The following is a 12,926-nucleotide window of genomic DNA, read 5'->3' as shown; positions in this document are numbered from 1 at the left end:
ATCACATGAAAACCCTAGGAAGATTACCCATGCATTAGGGTTTTCCCAATCTCGTTACCATTTGGGTAAAAATATTAATTTAATTAATTCTTGAATAATTCTCTCCTCGATCCGACTAAAGCTATTGGTCGCATTAGACGAGAGATAAAAATATATAATTTAAAATACATTTAATTTACTGCCCGCGACGATCGAATCTATCGATCTAAGTAACCAGCAAAGCCTCATTAATCCGTTAGCTATACTGATCAAATCTATTGATCATCGCATCTAACGGTGACATATTAAATCAGGTTTGTACGCCCAAAACATCTAAAACACACTAAACCACGATACTACGGATTTTCATCCTTTTCAATCAGGCAACTCAAAATGCCTTTCAAATCAAATTCAAAACTACGATAGGCCATTCAAAAAGCCTTCAAACCTCCATAATCAATTCAAAGGCGTACAACCCTGTGCCCAAACTACGTTGGCTCTGATTCTCCTTAAGGAGATACGTAGGCACTTGGATAACCAAGGCGAGTCCCCTTCCCCATAAATCTCATTTTTCCCCTATTCACTCCCTTAGCTATTAAATCCTATTATTTTAGCCATAAACTGTTACCTTAGATTCAAAGCCATAGGAAAGGGTTGAGGGTGCCTAACACCTTCCCTCGACCTGATTATAATAATCTTGCCCAGATTTCTTAACTTCGTAGGGTTTCCTATTCTCCCTTCAGAATAGATGGCGACTCTAAAAGCTTATTTTTAGGGCAGGTTGCTACAACATCCTAGGTATGAAAATGTTCATATTTAAAGAGAAACTGAAGTTTATTAAATATAGGTTAAGGGTGTGGAATTATGAAGTCTTTAGGAAAATGGATCTAGATATTGTCGAAGCGATTAATAACTTGAACATATTGGATCATTTGGTGGCTCATGAAAATACTCCCTTAGATCTCAATCATGCTAACTCAAGAATTCAAGTTCGGAAGGAAGTTTGGCATGAATTGAATCTCAAGGCCTAGATGGAATGTGATAGTGGCTTTATGAGCAAGTAATTCTCTTATTGAGGATGTAGACAAAATCAAGGACTTGCCCTTCCACCACTTCAAAGACATATTTAATGAACCATCTGTTAGGCACCCTAAACTAGATGGAGTGGAATTCAAATCTTTATCTCCAAATGATATCTATGATTTAGAACTTCCATTCTCTCTACAAGACATCAAGGATGCAATTTGGAACTTAGTTGGGAACAAAAGTCCCGACCCGAATGGATTCACAATGTCCTTCTATAAAGCAAGTTGGAATATAATTCGCCACAATCTTCATGATTGCATCAACGAGTTCTTCTCCAAAGCTCATCTCCCTAAGGCCTTCTCAACCAGATTAATTGCTTTAATTCCTAAGTCTCACAATCCCTAAACCATTAATGAATTTTGGCTTATCACTCTCATCACAAGCGCATACGAGATTATTTCCAAACTCCTAGCGGGAAGACTGAAAAATATCATTGGCAAACTTGTCTCTATAAACCAATTCACGTTTATTCCTAACTAAAACATGTTGGACGGAGTACTTGTTATAAACTTGGTAGTGGATTACGCCTGTAGGAATAAGAAAAATATGTTCTCCTTCAAATTTGACTTCGAGAAGGCTTTCGATTCAGTCTCTTGGAAACACATGTTGTATGTGCTCAAAAGAATGAATTTTGGAAGGACTTAGATCAACTGGTTTCGAACTTGCGTGTACTCTAGTTCCTTTTTCAATTCTGATCAATAGTATCCCAATTTCTAAATTTCAACTAGAACGTGGTCTTCGACAAGCCGACTCTCTCTCTCCATTCCTCTTCATTCTTGCAGCTAGAGGCATTACAGGTCTGTTAAAAAATGCAAGCTCTACTTTGGGATTTGAACCTTTTAAGATGTAGGATAATTTGGAATCCAATATTTTGGAATTAGTGGACGACACTCTATTTATTGGCCAAGCTACCGAGGATTATAAATGGTCAATTAAATGAGTATTACGAGGACTCGAGTTAGCATATAGACTTCGAGTTAATTTCAAAAGAGAAAAATATTGGGGTTCAATTCCAGGTTTTTTGGTGGCTGCCTCTGACTTTATTTCATGCTCAATCAGTCTATTCCCTTTTACTTTTCTTGGCCCTCTCATTTTGGCATTATTTTCTTGTGCCTGAATATAGGGAAGTCAAAGGTATGAACTTAGACACCTCATGGTCGATTAACACACACAAATGGAGAGACATTATACTTTGTGTGGGGTTTGTGGCGAAGATTCCAATTGGTTTAGTAATAGCGTATTCTATCAATTAGTAGATGAATCTAGCATTGATTTTTGGAAGAATAATTGGCTAGGCTTGGAACCATTCTTTATGAAATTTCCGTCTCTTTTTCGACTAGTTGCAGGTTAACAGGATTAAGATTTGTAACTCTGGCTATTGGAGTGAGGGTATTTGGAGTTTGAGCATACTTTTAGTCATGACTTCATTATCTAATTCGACCATGTTGAAGTGGTAGGATCTTCAATGCCTCTTATCCAATGTCAAACCGTCTACTTCTAAATTTAATATGTTTGTTTGGTGGCACTATTCAACCAACTTGTCCATCAAATCGACATTCATTCGTTTGCAAGCTCTCTCTTTCACCAGCCCCCTATTTCTCCAGACCTTTCCTTGGCCCTTAGAAGATTGTAGAAGTCAAATGTTTCCTCAAATATACAAGTGTACACTTAGAGGCTTTTCTCAACCGCCTTTAAACCAAATATAAACTTGAGAAACATGGAATCATATCCGGGCCTCATATCACAATAAACTCCTTGTCCCTTGGTACAAATGAATCTCATCTCCCATTACTACAAATAATACATTTCATGACTAAGCTTTCACCTCAACCAAAATAAAACTGAGGTATAATGCCAAGGAACACAATGTTTTTTTTAATTTAAAAAACCACATATTCCCTCGATTTTTAATATAACCGAGGGAAAAATAATTCAGGACATGCTTCAAATATCAGCTATTACAGTTTATGTTTTTATTTGTTTATATGTGTATACTAAATGATATATACCTTCGGTTTTCATGATAAACGAGGTAATAAATAATCAGATTTTACTATGAAACACACGTTAAATATATTTTACCCTAATCATAACTTATATGTAGGCGCCCCAAACTCTTACGCATCATTCTTAGGGATGGATTACAAGACAAAAAAACTTCAATGTTCTTCTATCCTTGAACAATATGAGTTATGATTAGGGTAAGTTACACTAATCATAACTTAAAATCTTCAATGTTCTTCTCTTCTTGAAAAACATTGAAGATTAGTCTTGCCCTTGCAATCCATCCCTAAGAATGATGTTAATGTTGATGTTGTTGTTGTATTTTTGGAACAACACTCAGTTAAATACGGTTGGAAAAGTTCTCTATGATATTACAAGTGTAGAAAATCATTCTTGCTTCAAGTTAAACAAAGAAGGGAGTTTAAACTTTGAAAAGAATAGAAGTTAGATGCATATAAGATATGCAACAAAATCTGGAATAATAGGGACAATGATGAATATAAATTTGTTTAATATTCTATGTAAATAATGTAATGTTTTAAAAAAAGATTATTTACCTCGATTTCTTCTATAACCGAGGGGTAAACATATTTTACCTCATTTTTTATCAGAATTGAGGGGATAATTTTCTCGTGATTATTGAGTATATTGATCACTGTCTTTAAACAAATCCTTATCGTCCATTTTATGAGTATCAACGCTCAAGACCCTATCATTAACGATCCGCGTGAAACATAAAAAACTTCAATTATCAAAGCATTCTGTAAATAAAAAGTAAGTAAAACATCACGAGGGGCTTGAAACTATCTACATCCACCGCTTTAAGGTTTACAAGAGCATTTGTCATGGAAAAGTCTCTACGATGGATTGCAAGAGCATAAAAATATTTGGGTTTTAGGTTTTTGTTCTTATATATCAATTTGAGAAGAAAATTATTTATATATTAAATCCTTTTTTATTTTATTTCAGTAACAAATGCATACAAAAGCAATTGAAAATATCTCGCACATAATATTTTCTCTTCCCCACAATTCTATGATTCGAAGATCTAAAATCTAGATCTTCAGAGAAATTAATTTTTTACTTTAATATTTTGTATAAACAATGTACTATTATGGATAAACAATGTAGTTTGTTGGGAAAATAACAAACATAGAGAAAAAGATAAACAAAATAACAACATAATAGATTAACGTGGAAAATTCAAAATCGGAGAAAAAATCACAATCATTGTCAAATGACAACTACAGAATATTACCATGTGAAAATTATTACAATACATAGACTACCCTCAACCACCCCAAGACTCCAATACATTTGCATTCTCCAAAGAAAATATTTAACTACCCCTCACAACACTCTAAAACAAAAGTATAACTGAAAATATAAAAAGTCAAATACAAACTTAAAATGCTTTTGACTGGTACATCTTGTAAAGAAAAACTTGAATCCTATATATAGCCATGAACTATCTCTTTCATCACTAAACTAAGCGATGTGGGAGTTAGAAGAACTTTAATCCTATATATAGCCTTGGACTCTCTTTTCTCGTTGTCCATGTTGGAAACGTTTCCTTTCAACGACTTGTGTATTCCTTATTGTATCAAAACATCTTTGACTTGAATTTTTCACAAGTCAAAATTGATTCTTCCATCAAATTTTTCTAAATCAATCTTCACTGAACTTGCAAAATTTGACACTGCAACCCAAACTTTTCCTGCTGCAAAATAAAATTTTCCCAACCAACATAGAGAATAAAATATCTTTTTTTGATAAACCAGAGAGCATGACAAAAAAATTCAATAATAGGTAAAAATTATTGGATAGACCTAAACCCGAAAATATTTAATGAAGTCTGTACTGTAATATAAACTAACGAATAGATATGAACTATAAGACTTGAATCATCTTCTTCCCTCTTCATCCTCTCTATCTCTCTCTTAATTTCACTCTCACTCATAATTAAGAAACAAAATATAATAGAGAGAGAGTATGAAAATAGAATAAACAAAATTGATTTAGAATTTTTTTTATACATAGTCAATATCAGTATAAAAAGTTTTATATTATTAACACGTCACCATTATTTACATACATGATTATGTCATTATACTAAATCAAATATTTAATTGTCTATCATTTAAATTCATTTGAAATTTATTAAATAATTAAAAATTATAAGAAGTGACCTATAGCAAAAAGAGAATATCAAACTTAGTTACCATGCCGACATGTGAAGACATGTTGGTCTGCAATTTATGAGTATGGTTTTATTCTAATCCATAAAAATAAAGGTCTAGCATAGTTCAATTTTTTTGTGTGCATTAACTCGCATTGTTCAATTTAACATATAAGATCCGTGATTGTCGATAAAGGAAAAGGAAAAGAAAAATAATAAATCTCATCCAAAATAAAATAAAATTAAACTTAGGTATACTTGCATACATGTAATAAATAGGCACTGTTTCTGCCGTTTTTAACTAAAAGATAATATATAAAAAAATTATCATCAACAATTTTGAAAGTGTAAAAGTTTATCTTATAAAGAAAATGTTTTCTAATTTGTTAGAGGAAACGTAAGAAAAATATTTATGAGTGGTCCAAATTGCACTGAATATCAAATTGGCATGTCACTAAAACCATTGGAAAGTGTTGAAGAAGATGCTGTCTTTGGAGAAAACTCTTATCAAGTAATAATTAAACTAAAACCATATGTTCTCGATATCGGATATGTATGGCCTTAACATGTACTTATAAGTGAGATAATTTTAATTCTACAAGTCAGTTTTGTAGGGTTAAATTAGACTCAACCACATTTTTTAACATAGTATCAGAGTCAAGTTTAAGATTCAGTGAGCCACTTATTATGGTTTTTGCTATCGAATCACCATTTATTTCCACGCTCATGTTGTCTAACCCTAGACGTGAGTGGGTATTTGGTTGAAATTGAGAGATTGTTTTTATTCATAAAATCAAAAACTCTCTAATTTAGGGGAGTTCAAAATTTCTATTGATTGATAATTTTAGAGGACTTATATAAATTTTCCATTTTTTTTTAATGTTGTTATAGTATTTTGAAAACTAAAAATATGATAATGATAAACACTATTTTAGCATTTTATACTAAATCATTTTTTAAAGAAATTATCAAATATTTCTTTTACAATTTTCAAAAAATTTATTTTCGAAAATCTTCTATTCCCCTTCCTTCTAAACTTCTAAAGAAAACCTAAAGACATATATATTTAATAGAAATGATATTCATTACAATTATACCGTATTTTCATACAGTTTATTTGTTTTTATTATATTTAATAATTATTGTTCACTTTATCCAATGCAGAAGTAGTCATGCCTGAGAATAGGGGTGTTCGCGGTGCGGTTTGGGCGGTTTTGACGAAAAAAATCATCCGAACTGCAAGAGAGAAAATCGTGCGGTTTGGTTTGGTTCGGTTGGCTTTTAAAAAAAATCCGAACCAAACCAAACCAAACTAATGCGGTTTGGTTTGGTTCGGTTGGTTCGGTTTTTTACAAATATTTTATTGAGCCATAATACACATATAGATGACAACATAATTTTGTATTTAGACATTCATACACTATCAAATAACAACAAAACTCGTCATATTTTGACAACAATTTTCCATTTAATATGTAAAAATTAAATTAGAAAAAAGTGGAATATTAAATATAAAATAATAACATAAAACAATATAAAAAATATTATAATGAAAGAAAATAATATAAGAGACAAGAGATTAGTGAAGGTGAAAAAGAAAAAAAAGTGTTGAGAGATTAGAGAAGAAAATGTGCGATAAAAACGAAACTGAAATACGGAACATTTACATAAAAATAGAAGGTGAAAAAGAAAGAATATAAGAGAGTAGAGATTATAGAAGAAGAAGGACGATGTATGTGGCAAAGAAGGTGCGATAATGTTATTAGGATTTGAGAAGATCGGGACTAAAATTATATGTGTAAGGATGAGAAAATTGTTGGTAATCATAAGGCTAAGGTATAATAGGTTTAATTTTTGGTTGGATGTGAGTTAAGTAAAATTTAGGTTGTAACATAATGCGGTTTGATTCGGTTTTGTTCGATTTACAAAATACAAACCGCAAACCGAACCAAACCGTGCGGTTTTGTTAAAAGATGACCCAAACTAATCCGAACCAAATGCGATTTTTTGCGGTTTCGGTTTGCGGTTTTCTATTGGGTTGGTTTGGTTTTGATCACCCCTACCCGAGAGCATGATTATCGGTAGTTTTACCAAGTTCCTACACAGTTGCCAATGTTACTGTGTCAGAAGTTTTTGGATATTTGAGTTTTTTCAACGTTCTTTCATTTACAACGTTCACAAACAAACCCACGGTCCTACAATTAATGTGCATAATATTTTATTATTAAATTCATTCCATCTGTAAAAGAAAAACAAGCAACGGTCATAAAATTGGAAAAAGATTCCTTTAAAATGGTTATTGAATATGGGTATTGAATGCATTCAAAATGTATATTAAATTGATTCAAAATATTTTAACATTAATTACATATTGGGATTTCATTTTGGAAACAAATCTGTAACGGTAATAAAACAACGGTAATATTTTTTATTATTAGTATAAATAAGTAATTTATTTTATCACATTTTTCATTCACATCTATTTTATCTTATTTTAATTTTTTGTCAACACATTTCATTTGAAAATGAATCCCAATCAACATAACACATTGTCCAATTTTATGCAAAATGATGGAAGTCCTCCTAATATCCCAAATCAACAAAACAATCCATATTTTATAAATCCACCTCTTATTCCAAATCCACACCATAATCCAAATTTTCAAAAATCTATTTTTATCCCAAATCTACAAAATAATCCATCCATTAGAAATTACTCATATCATACATCACCTTATCCATATCAATATCAACAATTTTCATCCCAATCAACTAACCCCAATATGCCTCATGTGGTTCAAATAGGTAGTAGTGGTGTGGAATCAAATGATCAAGAACATGGAACACCACAATTTTGCACTCAAGTTAGCTTGGAAAATACTAACCTTGGTGAAGAAGTTGCATCTGCACCGGTTGTGAATACGCCTAAACAAAGATTCCAACCAAAAGAAGATGAAATTCTCATTCAGTCATGGCTCAACGTTTCAAAGGATTCACTTGTTGGAGTTGATCAAAAAGGAGATAGTTTCTGGAAGAGAATTGGTGAAACTTTTAACAAGCATCATGACATGAATTACAAAGAGAGGAAACCGACGGCACTAAAAGGTAGATGGCACAAAATTAATCCATCTGTTCAAAAGTTTGTTGGATGCTACAAACAAGCATTATCTACACAGAAAAATGGGAGCTCCGAGAACAATATCATGCAAGCTGCATATAGAATTTATTTTCAAGATGAAGGTGAAAAGTTTACATTTGAGTCTGCTTGGAGATTATTGAAAGATGAACCTAAATGGCTCACGGGTTCATCAGAAGCTTCTGCAAAAAGAACAAAGAATTCAGCATCTGGAGCATATTCTTCGTCTTCTAACCCACCGACACCAACGAGCAGCGAATACAATCCATCATCACCTACTCTGTTACGTCGTCCAATCGGTCAAAAGGAAGCCAAAAGGAAGGAGAAAGAAAAGATAGTGGAAATGTCTACTCCTGATGTTAAATATGAAGAATTCAAAGATGAATTCAAAAAGAAAACTGATTTGATGTCAGTGTTTGCACAAGACTATACACGTATTGAGAGTGAAAGACTCGAGATTGAAATAAAAAAGGTTGAAGCAAAGATTAAGAAGGCTGAGATGAAAGAGGAAAGATTGAAGATTGATGATCTACAAATTCTCTCAAAGGATAGATCAAATATGAATTCAAGACAACTACAAGCTCATGATTTATTGTGCGATGTGATTCGGAAAAAATATGGCCTTAATTAATATGATTATGTATTTTGAATATTTTTAGTATGATTATGTATTTTGAAACTAGTTGTTATTCTTATAATTGATATGGTTATGTATTTTGAAACTAGCCGTTATTCAAACTAGCCGTTTTTCAAACTAGCCGTTATTCAAACTAGCCGTTTTTCAAACTAGCCGTTATTCAAACTACTCCTATAAATAATCATTAGTAACACAATAAGTCTCACAATTATTCTCAACCTCCTTAAATTTCTACAAAATTGTTGTCATCTTATTCAATATTAAATTTCTTTTCTCATGGATCCTTCTAATCCTTCCAACATTGCAAAAATGTTCATGGATTATATGAATAATGGCATGGATGAAGAACTCGTGAGACTTTTTTTTGAAAGTCAAAATCAAGAAGAAGCCTCAAGCTCTAGAAGGCCAAGGCGTCAAAGAAGGAATATATAGAGGAATCGTGAAGAGGGACATGATCGATTATTCAATGATTATTTTTCAGAAGCTCCAGTATACACAAATGAGCAATTTCGTCGAAGATACCGAATGCATAAACATGTGTTCCTTCGTATTGTGGAAGCTTTGGGTCAACATGATGAGTACTTTCGAATGAGGGTTGATGCAACTGGTAGATCAAGTCTTTCACCGCTACAAAAATGCACTGCTGTTATTCGTATGTTGGCATATGGAACGTCTGCTGATAGTGTGGATGACTATTTAAGAATCGGTGAAACTACAACACTGAAATGTGTTGATAGGTTTACAAGAGGCATAATCAGCGTATTCAGAGAACAATATTTGCGAAGGCCAGACGCTCAAGATATTGAACACTTACTTCAGAAGGGGGAGGCGCGAGGCTTTCCAGGTATGTTAGGTAGCATTGACTGTATGCATTGGGAATGGAAAAATTGTCCTGTTGCATTGAAAGGGCAGTATGTTCGAGGCGATCATGGAAAACCCACTGTTATGCTTGAAGCAGTAGCTTCACAAGACCTATGGATTTGGCATGCATTCTTTGGGATATCGGGTTCAATTAATGATATTAATGTGTTGAACCAATCAAATGTCTTCAACGATGTTCTGCAAGGGAAAGCTCCCGATGTTCATTATACAATCAATCATACTAAATACAACATGGGCTATTACTTATCAGATGGAATTTATCCTGAATGGGCCACATTTGTGAAAAGTATCTCAATGCCGCAAGGGGATAAAAGAAAATTGTTTGCCCAACATCAAGAAGGAGCAAGAAAGGATATTGAACATGCATTTGGGGTTCTCCAATCGCGATTTGCAATCATACGTAATCCGGCTCGATCTTGGCACTTAGATGCACTCCAACGTATTATGGATACATGTATCATATTACACAACATGATTGTTGAAGATGAACGTTCCATGTATGGTGGAAACTTTGATTTTTCTTATGATCATTTAGGCAATGACACGACAACATTGCCGAATGATTCTAATATTGATTTTCAAGAGTTTCTACGTAGAAGATTTGACATTCGTGACAAACAAATTCATCGACACCTTCAACAAGACTTGATAGAACACATATGGCAACATTTTGGGAATGAGAATAACAACAATTAAAAATTGTCTTAAATTTATCTTTTTCTTTTTTTTCTTGTTAGTTACGTATTTTTGAATTTATGTATTTTTTAATGTAATTTTGATGAATTATTTGTGTTATGTATCCTTTTATTTAATATATATTTATTTTAGTCTTATTTATATTTTGATATATTTGAATAAATTTTTTAATTATATTTTATATAATATATTGTGTGGTTTAGTGAGACCCATTTTAAACTTTTTGATGGGTTAGTTGGATATTTGAGAATTGTAGAAGAGTTGGTTAAATAATTGGGAAGTGCAAAATAATATAAAAAATTAGATGAGTCACATTTAAAGAACCCAAATGAGTATGATGGATATAGGTGCTCTAATTGGATTTTACATGGTGTAAGAAATCAAATGTAAGAATAATAACACTCTATATTTAATGATAGATGAATGATTGCTTATCATTTAAATTCATTTGGAATTTATTAAATAATTAAAAATTATAAGAAGTGACCTATAGTGTCGTTGACTAGTTTGTGTACCATTTAGTTACACTTCTAGATTTTTATTTTGTGTTTAAGATGGTAGTTTGACCATTGCCAAAAGAGAATATCAAACTTAGGTACCATGCCGACATGTGAACACATATTGTTCTGCAATTTATGATAATGGTCTTATTCTTATCCATAAAAAAGTTGAAGACACAAGTTGGATAAAGGTTAAGCATAGTTCATAAATATGCCTCACATTGTTCAATCTAACATATAAGATCCGTAATTGTCGATAAAGGAAAACACAGGAAATTTCTTTATTCACCTCCCTCTTTTTTTGTCACCTTTGATGAAAAATCAAAAATACTCTCACTTCGGAAATGCATTTCCGAAACGCTTATTATTTTTCAAAATTTGTCGTATTTCGGAAATGCACTTCCGAAAACACGAAAAAAAGTTGTTTTCGGAGATACATTTCCGAAAACACTCCTTTTTTGGGTTTTCGGAAATGCATTTCCGAAAACACTTTTTTTGGGAGGGGGTGTCTTCGGATAGACACTTCCGAAATATTCCAAGAGTCTTGTAATGTTTCGGATATACACTTCCGAAAGAATTCAATAATTATTAAAAAATTAAAATCAAGGTGAATCAATACAATTAATAAGTATAAAATCAAGGTGAATCAATAAAATGAAGGTGAATCAATAAAATTAAGGTGAATCAAAATTTCCTAAACAATTTTAAAGTTAAAAATTATTTTACTAACTTATATAAATTAAAAACATCTTAATTTCATAAGTAAATTTTGAATTATTTAAAATTAAATATAATATAATATATAAATATAATATATATATATTATAAATTAAAACACTCATTGTTTTAATTTTTATAATTATTATATAAATGTATAAATATATTTATAATTAATATATAATAATTATTATATAAATATATAATAATTTTTATAAATATATAATAATTATTATAATTATTATATAAATATATAAATATATAAATTAAAACACTCATTTTTTTAATTATTTTTGTAAATATATAAATATATAATAATTATTATAAATATATAAATATATAAATAAAAAATTATAACTCATTTTGTAAGTGAAATTATTTTAATTTTTTTAATTAAAATTATTTTAAATTTTAAAATATGAATCAAAATAGAAATATATAATAATTATTATTCATAACTCATGAATTATATCAAAATATATAATTATTATTATTATTCATTACTCATAAATTATATCAAATTTATGATATGTGAATTAATTAATATCCTAAAATTAATTTTTGGGATTTTTTTAGATTTTCTTTTGTTGTTTCGGAGATGCATCTTCGAATTAGTCAAAATTCTAATTTTTGGGATTTTTTCGGAAATGCACTTCCGAAGTCTGGAAAAATTTAGAAAAAAAAATATTTCGGAAATCCATTTCCGAAGCGGGGTAAAATGGGGTTTTCGCTGGGGTGACCCCATAGGGAGGTGGATAAAGAAAAAATAAAGAAAAATATGCATGTAATCAATGTTTCTGCCGTTTTTAAAAGATAATGTAAAAATTATCATCAACAATTTTGAAAGTGTAAAAGTCTACATTTTAATTTGTTAGAGGAAACGTAAGAAAAATAATTATGGGTAGTCCAAATTGCACTGAAAATCAAACTGGCATATCACTAAAACCATTGGAAAGTGTGGAAAGAAGATGGTGTGTTTGGAGAAAACTCTTACTATCAATTAAAGTAAAGGGGAAAGCTAACATGTGCTATTTTTTTGAAATAGTGCATTCAATATATCGAAATTTTAAATATGACTTTATTACATTTTATTACATTTTATTTTTTCTA

General features: G+C 31.0%; 1 protein-coding gene and 1 pseudogene across 1 annotated transcript; both read left to right on the top strand.

Annotated features, from left to right (window-relative positions):
- Nucleotides 1-7,767: 7,767 nt before the first annotated feature.
- Nucleotides 7,768-9,015, top strand: LOC131645816 (glutathione S-transferase T3-like). The gene has a single exon (XM_058916024.1). The coding sequence runs from the start codon at nt 7,774-7,776 to the stop codon at nt 9,013-9,015; it is 1,242 nt and encodes a 413-aa protein (XP_058772007.1). The 5' UTR covers nt 7,768-7,773.
- A 282-nt stretch (nt 9,016-9,297) lies between these two features.
- LOC131645815 (uncharacterized) lies at nt 9,298-10,599 on the top strand (annotated as a pseudogene).
- Nucleotides 10,600-12,926: the final 2,327 nt, after the last annotated feature.

This window comes from Vicia villosa, linkage group LG2 (assembly GCF_029867415.1).
Source record: "Vicia villosa cultivar HV-30 ecotype Madison, WI linkage group LG2, Vvil1.0, whole genome shotgun sequence".
NCBI lineage: Eukaryota > Viridiplantae > Streptophyta > Magnoliopsida > Fabales > Fabaceae > Vicia > Vicia villosa.
Note: the sequence above shows the minus strand (reverse complement) of the source record. Positions and strands in the feature narration are given on the sequence as shown.

Bases quoted from the DNA above. Each gene is read 5' to 3' on its own strand.
- LOC131645816 (XM_058916024.1), top strand. From the start codon at position 7,774: ATGAATCCCAATCAACATAACACATTGTCCAATTTTATGCAAAATGAT.